At 32.4% G+C, this 13,995-nt stretch overlaps 1 protein-coding gene across 2 annotated transcripts in view; it reads right to left on the reverse strand.

The window, feature by feature from the left end:
* LOC148274344 (TOM1-like protein 2) overlaps positions 1–13,800 on the reverse strand; it is a 28,323-nt gene extending 14,523 nt beyond the window's left edge. For both annotated transcript variants that reach the window (XM_088237256.1, XM_088237255.1), the window contains exons 1-5: positions 13,652–13,800; positions 10,683–10,930; positions 2,780–2,887; positions 2,213–2,308; positions 672–797 (exon numbers count right to left, since the gene is read on the reverse strand). In XM_088237256.1, coding sequence (XP_088093382.1) covers positions 672–797; positions 2,213–2,308; positions 2,780–2,887; positions 10,683–10,930; positions 13,652–13,718 — 645 coding nt within the window. In that variant the 5' untranslated portion in view covers positions 13,719–13,800. The remainder of the gene's footprint in view (positions 1–671; positions 798–2,212; positions 2,309–2,779; positions 2,888–10,682; positions 10,931–13,651) is intronic.
* Positions 13,801–13,995: the final 195 nt, after the last annotated feature.

Raw genomic sequence — 13,995 nt, forward strand, 5'->3', positions numbered from 1 at the left:
TATGGTCACTATCCCAGAATTAAACCGAGTTTAACTTTTTGCGAGGTTTATAAGTAATACTTTTAGCTATACCATACTTATTCTACCACTATTCTCAAGCTTAACTTTATACCCGATTTATAAGTAAGGCCCAATGGTATATAGTAGACTTGGTGGGAGTGGAAGCAGGAGAGAGGTGTTTATAATTGAATTTGATTTAGTCATCGTATAAAAGAAGACAACTTGCTATCAAAGAAATCAAGACTGGTATGTTTGTTGGCAGACTTAAGAATTCTGGGCATAGGGGAATGAAAACCATAGTTACTTCCATGGTTACCGGTATGAAAGAGTAAGTTTTGTCTGAGGTTTCTAGTTGGGATATTTTATTTTATTGAGCTCAGTAGTTCAGGCGCATCAAAGAGTGAGTTGAGAATTTTAAATTGGACTAGAAGGTCGGATTTATTATTATTATCATTTTAGGATAGTTTAGAGTTAAATGATGATTGATTACCTAGAGAAACAACTATATTAATTGCTCTTCTCTGGACTTTCTCCAATAATTAAAATAGGGACTCCAAATTTGGGGGGTTCTTATCTCTGCAGTTAAAGAATAGATTGGTAAATTTCAAAATATTAAAAAAAAATCTTTTATTATTGAAAAAACCCTTTGGGTTATAAGGTCTAGTCATTACCATTGAATTGGGAGGTGTTTCCCGGGCGGGGCGCGGCTGCGGAGAGGGAGGAGCTCGCTGGGGAGAGCAGTTGACTGCGTCCCCTGCAGCAGTATTTACTCCGTCAACAACATCAGAAGGTACACTCTAAAAAAAAATTGATACTTACCATTTGCATAAAATATAAATAATATATGACACAAATCATAAATACTAGAATTATTAGACACTCCACCCAGGGTTGGTATTCTGAATGGAATTGTGTGCCAAAGCGTGTATTTAGTATGTAAATACGCATTAAAAATGCGTTTTCTACGCACTCTTTTGCGTTCGGAATACCACTCTTGATGCTACAAAAACCATTTAGATTTGTTTACATTTACTGGTTTAATTTTTATATTATTTTGAAACAATTTCTTATAATTTTAAAAATACGTACCTATGCTTATTAAAACTCCAACTATCCGGATTAATGAGTGCCATATTTTATTGCTTTTGAAATAATACAGAAAATTGGAATCAAATTAAAAACTTACTTAAACATGGCCAGCAAAGTCAATTGCACAATTAAATTTTAATTAAAAACTTCTTTAACTTTTACTTCCCGATCACGATCTGGATATTTGGTGTTCTACTGTATTTGATTTAGTTTTTAATAATGATTACACTATTTTCTAAATTCATATCACTTACTTTTACATCTATCTCTGTAAAGGAAAAAAAAACTTGCTGACAAGCTGGTTTTGTGGGTTTTTTTCTTTCTCTTTTATTAGCATTTATATATTCTAATTAATAAATAAATAAAAAAAATTAACAAACATTATGTCTAAGAGGATTGGTCTACTTCTGGATTAAAGTGTACATTACCTATTTCCATTGTCGATGAGGACAATTAGTAAGTAGTTCTGTCATTATAAAATTGCTATTAAGAAGTGGATCATGGAGGAGGGATGCGCGCGCACGAATTGATGAGTGCATCACGCCAAACAGGTAAAAAGTGTTTTTGTTTCCATTTATATTCCCTTTTCAAAGAAGTTCTCTATCTATCTATCAGTACCAATGTTTTTGTTTATGACTTAATCCCTTATTTGTCTTGAAATCGTTTCCTAAGTGGAAAATATAAGGTGCGTATGTCGTGTGCCTGTGAAAAGGTCAGCGTGAGAGAGACATATCAGTAGTCAGATGGCAGAAGGGACCATCTTTAATTTTCGAAATGTTCAGGAGAGCTGAAATATGTCTCAATTTCAAGACTTTAATCCACAAACTAAAATATTTTAGTGTTGCTATTCAATAATAAATTACCATTCTAAATGATGCTGATTTTTTAATTTTTTTGCTGCGTGTATTTACTGAAATATTAATTAAAACTTTTGAAAACTAAAACATAGACAAAAATACAGATGATCCCTTCTGCCATCTGACTACCGATGGCCAGTGGTGCACGAGTGGGCGCTTTTGTTTTCCCACACCGCTCCAAGTTTGTACAAGTACCACACGTTTAATTTGAGGAACCCCAATACATCACAGAAAACAACTAATTTTCCAGTAGTTTCGTGTCTTACCCTCTGAGGAGTGAATATTGGAGCCATCGTGTCCAAGTCAGTCATTGGAAACTGGACTCCCTTGGACCTCAATTCTTGGTACATTGTCACCACACCCTGAAATGAACAAGTATTTAAAGAAATTATTTAAGTACCTTTATTCGAACAGGTAAAGGTTGTTCATTCAAATAAAAAAACAAATAAACAAGCCATGCATTCAAATCATAATCATGTGATTTAAATGAATCATGATTTCTTTTTGGAGAATTCAAGGAGCAGGATACAAATGTGTGTTTTTGGTAGGTAACTCAAAAACGACGATTTTGAAGTTACCTAGCTGTAGTAATCACCCCACAAATCCATATACAGTAAAACTCCAACTATCTGGATATTTGATATTTGACAATCTGTCTAACCGTAGTTTGGATAAACGGAATTCTACTGTACCTATACCATATGAAAAATAATTGAAGTTATAATTAATAATAAAATACTTTTATTGAATGAACGAATAAATAAATAACACTAGTGCATATTATATCTCAATGTTCACACATTTAAATACTATTTAATAGAAACAAATATTACGGATAGTTCGGTTTGGTGTTGGAAAGCATCTGCCCAGCACTGTATAAGACTTAGCACTTTTTCTTGAACAACTGTGGGAGGGTCATTTTTTGGTCCTATCAGCTTTATCTGAAAAAGAAAATATATTCGTAACAACTCAGTTAAGCAGACCGTACCCTGTCTGTGTAATCTATTAGTGTAAAAGAACTACAAATAATAATATGATTCATCTTTTTATATATAATTCCTCTGTTCGTGTGATGTCACATAACTACTCCTAAACGGCTTAACAAATTTACGTGCGGTTTTCAGCAAACTGTGGATCTTTGCGCTGCACATGTTCATAGATATTAAAGTTTTCAATGTTATTTGTAAAAAAAAAAGTTAGAAGCATAAATCTTTTCTTCATCAACCTACCAGGGTTGTATTCGGCGAGAACGCATTTACAAAACAAATGGAAGGATGTTGTTTTTTGTGTTTAAAAAATATGTTTTTTAATGTTTACAAACAACATTCTCTTTTTTTGGATTCCAATCAGATTATTTCCTTAAATTCCTTATAATTTATTCCCATTTATTTCATTTTACTGGATTTTTGGTAATACTAAAATAATATTAACTGACATTCAATAGTTAGAAGAGCAGAGTTTGACATTATTTGCTAAAACAATTCTGTATTGAAAAAATATTTAGTGTATGTTTTGGAATTCAATTATAAAAAGTACCTTGGTACCTACTTAAATGAAATATTTAACTATTAATAATTCATCACACGTACAGAAGAATTATATATATGGCTGGGGTGATATTGCACTTTGTTTTTTATTTTGCTTTGGGCAATAGCAAATCACACAACGACGAAACAAAAAAATTGAAATGTCGAACTCAATGTCAAATGTCACTTAGTATATAGCTTATCGAACATTTGAATATCAAAAAACGTTCTGTGAACCAGCTAAAAGCAGGCAAGCCAACGTTTGGGCAGGACAACGTCTGTCAGGTCCGCTAGTAATGTATAAATATTGCACAATTTAATAGGACAATACTGTCTTGTCCCAGCTTTATTCTAGTGTGAACAGAAATTTGAAGGAGAGCACAATGGGCAAATGCCATTTTTGCAGTGTTCTGCGTTTATACTACAGTTGAATCGTACTGTCACATTGTTCTGTTCTGCGAGGTCGAGGCTGTTCACGGAGCTGGGTCAGAACAGTATAAAATATAACAGGATTTCGTTAGGAGCGGTTCTTTCGCCCGCGCTGCGAAAATGAGCTAGTTTTTTCATTAGATAAAAAATATCGTCACTTTTGAATTCAACTTTAAATAATTGAAGCAACTGCTTATGAATATTCTATTTTTCCCATTTAAAATCTCTCATTTTTTGCATGCATAGTCATTACACATCACCGTAACACGAGGTTGTTTTTTGCACAGTAAGGGAAGGGTTACAATGTATGTAGCCTTTGCCCTTCAACATCCATTTGTTATCTCGTACATTCACACTGAGTATTTAGACTTTTATAATTAGTTTTATCTTTGAATCTTCTACCACGTATTTGCTATACATAACCAAACCATATTAGCACTCCTTTCTAAATTTTCTAGGTAATACTTTTACCTTCATCGGTACTGACAACAGCCTTACCAATTAGTATATTATAAAAGAGTTATCATCTTAACACAATAAATTATCAACGGATGGCGGACAAGTGACTTATCTATTGTTATTTTTGTATTTGCTGATCATTTCTCACATTATAGATAAACATGAGTATTAAAATGTGTAATTTTTAGTCATAAACATACTATAAATTATTTATTCAGAAGGTTCTGGTATTGGTTAAAGGAAACAAGTACATATTCAGAAAAAAAAATCTTTAGATAGGTTTTATAAATGAGACAAATCTCCTTACATCTTGAAGTGGCATTTTTGGTAATGATTTTTTGCATACCGCATTAACTTGTCAGCATTTTTCTTTCTAATTTTCGAAGTCGATTAAACAGATTCGTACATTATCACATATGTACGCGGCGGGTGCAAATTTGTCACCGCTTGCACATAATAATCCGGTGACAACTGTCATCAAGCGGAGGCGATCCTGTTAGCTGGGCCATATACTGCGTATGCCTCCCGAGAGCCTTTAACACGCTTGCCTACTTTACAAGGCATCAGGTTCTCTAAGTCCTGGACGTCCGCTGCTGACTATTCGTCGGCAGTTTAAGTCAGAACTACGAGACGCAAACCTGACTTCGGGGGATGCACGATAGAGATGCACGGAGGCTCACCATATGCTCCAACTAGGGAGCGGACATGGAATGATGCACATAATGTTGTAGTTCTCTTGTAATTCTCTTGTGTAGACTGCTGAGTCATTACACTAACAAAATGCGACTTTTGGTACATAAAAATATGAAAATCAGATTCCCCTTTCTTGAGTTATACGGAATCAAAACTAATATCAATTTTGTCTAAATTGACAAATAACAGAAATTGGTACTGGGCGCCTCAAATTTATAAAAATAAAGTCAATACCTTACCGCATACAGACCCATTTCTGGCTTGAAATATAAAAATGAATATGATTCTCCAGAAGGCAATCACATAAGCATGTTAAAAGTGCATGAATTGCCTAATATGGCTAAGTTATGGTTTGAGTTTTTAATGCATGTAAGGTATATGGCCTGATTTAGTTTATTTTTTATTTTTTTTAAATACAAAAAAAAATCCTAATTCATTAGAAGTCTCTTCCATAGCATGCATTTTTTTCAAACTAAAAAAAAACGCACGCGGTAAGGGGTCAAAAAGATATCACTCACCTAAAGATACAGACAATTGGCCAGAATTAGTAGTACTGTACATTCATTGTACTTAAACATTTCTACCCACACATGAGTCTGAGCAAATGAATAATAAATACCGATTGAAATCATTTACATATTTGGCATTGCTAAATGGTGCATACCTTTAAAGGTCACAATGATTTCAAGGTGAGAAACTAGACAAAAACTATCAAGTGTTCAAAAAAGCAAATAAAATTATTATTTACTTTTTTTTCTCTGATCGATATCACTGAGTTAACAGAATGATAAAAATATTGCAGCTAAGAAACATACACTCATAAACTTGGTATAAAATTATGCCTAGGCTTAGTGGTAGAATACGGATGGGAATATCATCCTTATTCTACCACTATGCATAGGAGTAATTTTATACCAGGTTTATAAGTAAGACCCGTGGCGTTAATGAAGATACTTTACCAACCCCCTATCTTCAAGTTTTGAGATAGGTACATCTGTATGTACCGAGGGCTCAAGTACTCCACGGTACACATATCTGGCATTTAGAATAACAACAATTTTGTTCAACCCAGTCATTTTTGCTTTAATTATGATTTACATCAATTTTTGATAGTTTTGAAGTGGCCGCTTTTTACCATAGAAGCCTTTGATTTTAATTTAGCGTTTAATGCGGAGTAAACTTTCCGCGCTATCTATTAGTTGAATTCGATCATACTACACCTAAGATGACATAATGAAAACACGTATCGATATGTCAGTAGATCAAAATTCGCCATACTGAGGAAGGTACAGATAGGCAGGCTCATCCTCCACTCGCTTTCCATATTCAGGATTTTTACCCGAGAGCAGCCATCGAGTCGAAAACTCTTGTCCAAGGTTCCGGATACAAGAATACTTCATCATAATAAAAATATCGGTTTTAATAACTTAGATATTTATTTTTTTTAGCAACGGTTCAACGAACCTTTTACAACATTATACATTTTAATTGATATAAGTTGTGATGCAAATGTACAAAAAGAAGAGTGAATGATAAAAAAATGTTTTTATCTTATACAGCAAATTAATAATACATAGTGAATCATCAATACACTAATAAAATATTTCAACATTATAATACTGTAATATGGCAAAAAAATGAGAGAAAATCACACATCAATCTTACCTTATCAACTTAGTTAGTTTCAGAAAACACATACCGTAATTACTACTATCACATTTAAGCATGTAAATATAAGATAAAATACATTAGGTGAACAGAGGATCTGATTTGTAGATAGCTATGAATCATAATCTATCAACTTTTATTTATACGACATGATAAGAATGATTTTTGAATTATTATAATAGTAATTTATTCCAATTTAACAACATAAAAAACATTTATTATTTTTAAAATGATAACATACAGTAAAACTTTGTTTTAACGTTCTTCGATTTTATGTTTTCCCCCTTTTTAGACCGAAATATTTAGGTCCCATTTTTTTCTTCATTAAAATATTCCCCCCCAAACATTTTTTACGTTTTTCATAACCCCGGTTTTACGTAGAATTTTTTTAAAAACTTATTCGATCTGAGATCGAAAAGACAACGAGCCGTGCGCCGCCGCGTGAATGGAGAATAAAATCGAGGTAAATAATAAAATGTTTAAATTATTGTCTCAAAATAAATTCAAAGTAGGTGCAGTGTAATTGACCATTTAGTTTAAGTGTCTAATTTTGATAGTTGACTAAATAGTGACATGCAGTTGACGCATGTTTAGGAAGAATAAAGTCTTTACATCAATAAATTACAATGCAGAGAGTTAAAAAATTTGGCAATAGAAATATTTATTTGATGTTATAACCATAACGTGAAAAGAAGATAGTTTAAACAGTTATTATTAACCCATTGCACCACTAATAAAGATGACATAATTTGTTCATACAACACACTATTTAATTTTGACACATTTTTCATTACAATAACATTAAGACTAAATAATTAATTTTGTAATTAGTAATAAGTAATGTGAAATAAATTGTGATCATTACATTTTATTATGAAATCAGTAACCGAAATATACTTATTAATGTAATTTTTATGAATAAAATTATTGTCATTCAGTTTTAATGTAAATAATATCACTTCAAAAGACAAACCGGCGAATCGCCGCCTTTGCGTGTCAGTGACAAATTGACCATGGCCGGCAATTCGCTGGCTTTGTGTTGCAATGGGTTAAAGTGTGAAACAGTTTTGCCGCGATGTAAATGACAGTTGAAATTTTGTGGTGCCATACTAAAAAAAGTGATACCATATAAATAAATTTTCACAATATTTAGGGAAAAAATCGTATGCATTTTATGCAAATTCAAATTTTTATTTTCGTGTTTTTAAGGTTGAGTATCTACATAAAATTATTGAAACATGTTTTTTTTAATTCAATAAGTTAGTCCAGTACAAAAATGATATTTTTATGTAATTTAATTTTTTCCATACATTTTTCATTTCTTAACTTTAGTGTTTTCCTCAGTTTTAAACTTTTTTTTGTTGCTCTCTTGAAAAACGTAAAACAGGGGTTTTACTGAACTAACAATAATACCATGTACCATCTTAAAAACAAGAGTTTGTAACTATTTTTTAGCTTAAATTCGAACATTGTGGTTTAAAATTTAATTTTGACATCATCATATCATTGTTTCATTGTACTGCATTGGCACTCCACTTGCAGCGTAACTTGATCATCTGTTACATGAAGGCGAGGTGATCAGTCTTACAGTCCAGGGACAGTGAAATATGCAGTGTTAAACCACCATCGAAACAAATATTTCACATCGACCCTGCCAGGATCGCACTAACCACTATACTACGAGTCCGACTAATCCCTACTCGATTTACTTTTTCAGGATTGTTATCTAAGAGTAGTCATCCAGTTAAAAACGCTCGTCCAAGATTTTGGCTCTATTTCACACGCATAACTGTATTCTTCATCCGCCTAAACACAGAGATACGTCCCAATTTTAACTTTAATTTTCAAATTCAATTTAAACTTGTGTTTTTCTCCATAACAGTGGGGATCCAAATGGGATAGTACACACTGCTTTACAATTGATCGATAGAAATGAAGAGAATATACTTTTGTTTGCTACAATATTTCATAGTGTGAAACTGACAGATAACAAAAATTTATTAAAATAACTTTTTAAACAAAGCGGACGATTATGATCTGTAAGCGTGGGAAATTGAGTAAAACATAATTAAATAGAAAATTTTCCAGTGCATAATTTAAACAAAAAGACACTTAATGTACATAAATTTACAAGGAGTCAAATAACATGCGATGCATTTGTTTTAATGGAACATTGACTTCATCATTTAAGTGACCTTGTTTGAGACACTGGACACTTCTAACAATTGATCAACTGGTGGGCATGTGTATAACATAACCAGTAGGTAGGAAAATATCAAGTTTTGTGGTTTGTGAACACATCTTTCATACAATTGAGAAAATTGGAACCTTGTTTGGCGATAGACAGAGAATAAGAAACCAATTGACTGTATTCAGGACAAAGGCTTCAAACCACAATCTGGAAAAAAGCCCTTTCATCAAACCAATTGCGTAGGTCTTACACATATTCTAGCAAAATGATTCGACTTTTATATGTGGCATATGCACGTGATGTTTTAGAAAGATGGACAAATAATCACAGCTCGTACAACACAGGAAGTAAAAATGAATAAGGGAAAAGCGGAGTATCCAAGTATATGATTTAGACTCAAGTGATGATGCTATGGCATTAGCTCAAACAATGCTACTGTAAAAATGACTGTCGTTTTCAGAGATAAAACAAAATATTTGTAACAAATAAGACTGACCTTAGTATAATAACAACAAAGATTTAAGATGAGATTACTTTTAAATATATATTTTTTTTAATTTATCAGCCTCGTCGTGTAGTGGACAGCGCGTTTGCCTACCATGTAAGAGGTCTCGGGTTCGATTTCCGACATGGTTGACATAAAATATTGATTTAAAAAGTTGTTTTTACACTAGAATATTATTCCATAGTCCCTGGATTGGCACCTGAAGCGTAAGACTGATCATCTTACCTTCATGTAACAAAAATAATCAAGATACGCTGCGATTGGTGTACCAATGCAATATTTGGTGCGGAGAGGGAATGATGGTGATGAGTACTTTTCATTTGCATGAAAATTATTGGTATGCCAGTTTTCAATTATTTTTTAATAAAAATATTTCCAAATATGTATGTTAAAATTTTATTTGACTATAATCCTCAATTCTTTACTAAACACATCTCAATTTTAGTAATGCAAATTCACAAATTGCAGAGAGATTTTCAATATTGCATATAATATATGCAATGTAAAAACGCTTGTCCGTTTTCAGTAACATATGTCATGAGTCATGAGATATTTTTTCCTATAACTTCTGTTATGAGTATATTTTCACTCTAACTTATACTGAACGAATGCTATAACGAATTGTGCTTTCTATTAATGTGAACTGGATGGAAATTTCCTGATAGCTAAGAAAGAATTAAAAATTTGAAGTGCAGTTTTTATTTTCTGATGTAACAACGTACGGTGGATTGATCCGATATAGGTTTTAAGAAACAAATAGAAAAATGATTGTGAAAGTTTCCCACAATAACTTAAAATGTTGTATTTATAGAAAATGTTCAATCAAATTTAAATGTATGTTATACTAGCAAATTATGCTACATCTAATAAGTAATTATGTAATACATACCAAGTGAAATTCAACATGACATGCAAAAAATTTAGTTACATAAATATGAGTCAGATCACAACTACACCAAACTATAGTGATATTTAAAAAAAGAAAAGAGAAATTTTAACCAGCTTACAATATCACATATTTGTAAATGACCAAAATATTTTTTTAAGGCCCAAGACACAAACTAGCGGAACGGAAACCGGAAATCTATTGATTGGCTATTCTAAATACATTCATCTGAACCTGTGACGTTTCGAATAAGTTCATTTTTATTAATTATTTCATACATTTTTGAGAAACTTCGCAGCATAATTAAATGCCTTAACTTTTACTGCGCGTAAGAAAACATTTCTTATATCCAATTTCCCATTGCACTGAATTAACTTACCAATTCTTGTATGAACTCCTTGTTGCAGACCAGCACGTGCAGTTGGCGGCTGCAGTTTTTAACGCAAGTCTCAAGCACGGTGAGGGTATACATGACGGTGGTGTAATTCTTGCCGGCATTCTGCTGTAGGCGCTTCCTGATGGCCTTCACAGCGTCCCGCGGCCCGTCGGGACTAGAGTTCACGAGGTCGCAGATCTCCATGTTCAGGGCCCAGTTCTCGGAAGCGAGGGCGCCATCTGTTGCTTGCTCTGAAAATTAAAAACGAAGACATTAACAATACATCATTTTTACTAAAGTAAAAGAGCTGAATCATTTATTGATGATTTCACATATATTTTATTCTGTAATTACATGCCTCGGTAATCCTGTATCAAGGCAAGAATCACATCTTTTTTGCTAAGTCAGTGGGTATTTAGCACAATACATTACAAATAATTTCCTTCATTACCTGTCCTAAGGTGAGGCTGACTGGAACTCAAAACATTACTGTAAAAGTTAACGTTTAATGAGTTGCCAAAAAGTCTCAGGGAAGCTAAGTGTACCCACTTTTCGATCAAAATGCTTTGTGTACATTAGGGATAAATAATATGTTTATTATGTACAATTAAAGATAAATTAAAGTTAGGTAAATGTTTTAAGATTATTTTATAGCAAGTAAATTTATGTAACATTGTAAATAGAAATAAAAAAAGAATAATTCTTAATTTCTCTTATTTATTTATTTTTTCTGTATTTCTGCGGCAAGCTATTCAAGACTTTTATAATGTTTGTAGACAAAGAGGAAGTTCAGTGTTTTTTTTTTTTTTTAATTTGTTAATAAAGCGAAGCCAAAAATTAACCTTTTTTTATTTTATCATCGCTATGATTTTTTAAGTTTTGTAATTTTGAAATTATACTGACAAATTAACATTACAAGTTCATGTCTGAGTTTTTCTGACATTTAAAAGGAGATTTCTGTATTTGTCAAAACAGACTAAATGTTGAAAAACATGGCTACCCGACAACTGGAAATCTATCATAACACATAATAACGCTATAATTCATTGATTATTGTTCTCATGAGCCTGTGATGTTTCAAAGCAGTTCACTTTTATTAAAACAATTTTTATATATTTTTTTATACATTTTTAAAAAACATTGCTGTACAATGAAATGCTTTAATTTTGACTGCATGTAAGAGCCCATTTTTTACATCCGTATGTGGAATAATCAACAGATGAAATAATTAAAAAGATAAAGATGCTCAAATATATATAGAATGATGAATATTGTCTATATTTTAGGGAACATTTGAATAAGTAAATAATAAACTTCTCAAGCATTTAGTCCCCTGTAATCCCATCTCCCACAAATGCATAGCTATTTTTGGTGAGCAAAAAATAATTTATACTTACACAATTTATTGTATTACAACGGAATTTATTTCCTGCACAAATCAAAAGTGTTCCAAAAACTAAATTAAATTAAAAAACATACAATTTTGTAAGATTCAAATCATATTATTTTATATATATTATTTTTGCAATAAATTTATAAATAAAATATTAAGACACTGACAAAAGCATAAAAATATGTAAATAATGAGACCTTCGCTCCACCCTGGACTTGGATTTTGGACTTCTCTCGCTACGGGTTCCTGACCACGGCGAATTAGACACTTCAACCTGAAGTAAGAGGCCCTTCTGAGGACATCTCCGACCTTGAGGAGACGCAACCGGGTCGCCTAGCCTCCACTGACTTACAACCAGTGGACCGAGCCGTGCGCTCTAGTGACTACAGTGGAACCGCAACCGACGCCAGTAGCGCATTAGCAACAATACGGGTTCGATTTGCACGTTTTGTGCAGCCTATTTACAGCGGATAATATTTATGATAAAAATAACAGATTCTAAAAAAACATATTTACTGTCTTAAAACAGGGAAGCTATCCCTAGTTAGGCATTTTAGATGAATCACCATAAATAAAATAAATATTTTATTTAATTAGTATTACAATTTATTTACAGTAGGTATTTATATAATCCCACACCAAGCATAGCAGCTTGGATTTCTTCGGTATGGTATTTCATTTTTTTACAAATAATCATTATCATTCCCTTTCCGCACCTAATGGTGCATAGGGCACTGCATCGGTACACCAATAGCAGCGCATCTTGATCATTTTTGTTACATGAAGGTAAGATGATCAGTCTTACGCTGTCCAGGGACTATGAAATATTCTGGTGTGAAAACACTCTTTTAAATTAATATTTTATATCAACCATGTCGGGAATCGAACCCGAGACCTCTTGCATAGCAGGTAAACGCGCTGACCATTACACCACGAGACCGGCATGTCAAATAATATTGTATCATATTGAAAAAAAATTGGATTTGTATAATGCATATTAAATAAAATAAACATATGTATAGATAATTATATCCTTTGTTTGTTTATTGAATTCATTGGATGCAACAAGCGCTTGTTTCGACAAACAAAATTATCTCATTATACGTCTTATTTTGTGACAATGAACTTATTGGTGTCAATTACATCGGTTAAACAATGTCGATATTTGCGCAATACCGTAGCGACTGTAAGCAATTTCACGCAATATTTCCTGCGTTGCTGTTTATAATTCTCAATAATTAATTACAATAATGACCATAATCTAAACAATGTACAAGAGAAAACTTTTTTTTAATGTTTTGTACGAAAACATTTAACAAAACATGTTTTCAAATCGACAGAATGATTAATTAAGCGACATAGAACTATGGTTGTATCGGGTTAAATGAAAGCTGTGTGAAAGTTTTTCCATCGCTGGGTTCATATGTTTCCACTGGAAAGATATTTGAAATATAATGAGGAATGTAGAATGCACTGAAACGTAACATAATCTGAGTCATGAGATTACGCCGCTGTGGTCTGCCGACAAGTTGGTGATCGATAAAGTGACATTTGAAAAAATACGATTAAAAAAACGTACCAATTTTTTGTCCAACAACTGACGAAAATGGATTTCCCGCGAGGGCACCCACATTGAAAAAGGACATTTTATTTATTTACTCGAATAAAATATCGCTTGTCACTACGTCGCTCTCGTTTTACTTGTCAAATATACAATAAATAAAGAGTGTTCACAAAGTCACAAATTTTCCTTTGTGTGTTCAATTATTCAACGCGTCTGCGCATTATAAATTAGAATTTAATTCAGTATTATTAAAATAATAATAAAAATATATCTACTACGAAATAGATGTTACTTTTTAAAGTCGATATTATATGCTTACCACACCACCCTAACTGCGAAAAATAAATTCGTTTTGAAAA

The sequence above is a fragment of the Micrasema longulum genome, unplaced genomic scaffold (assembly GCF_059751315.1).
Source record: "Micrasema longulum isolate JH-2025_06_02 unplaced genomic scaffold, ASM5975131v1 h1tg001675l, whole genome shotgun sequence".
Taxonomy (NCBI): Eukaryota; Metazoa; Arthropoda; class Insecta; order Trichoptera; family Brachycentridae; genus Micrasema; species Micrasema longulum.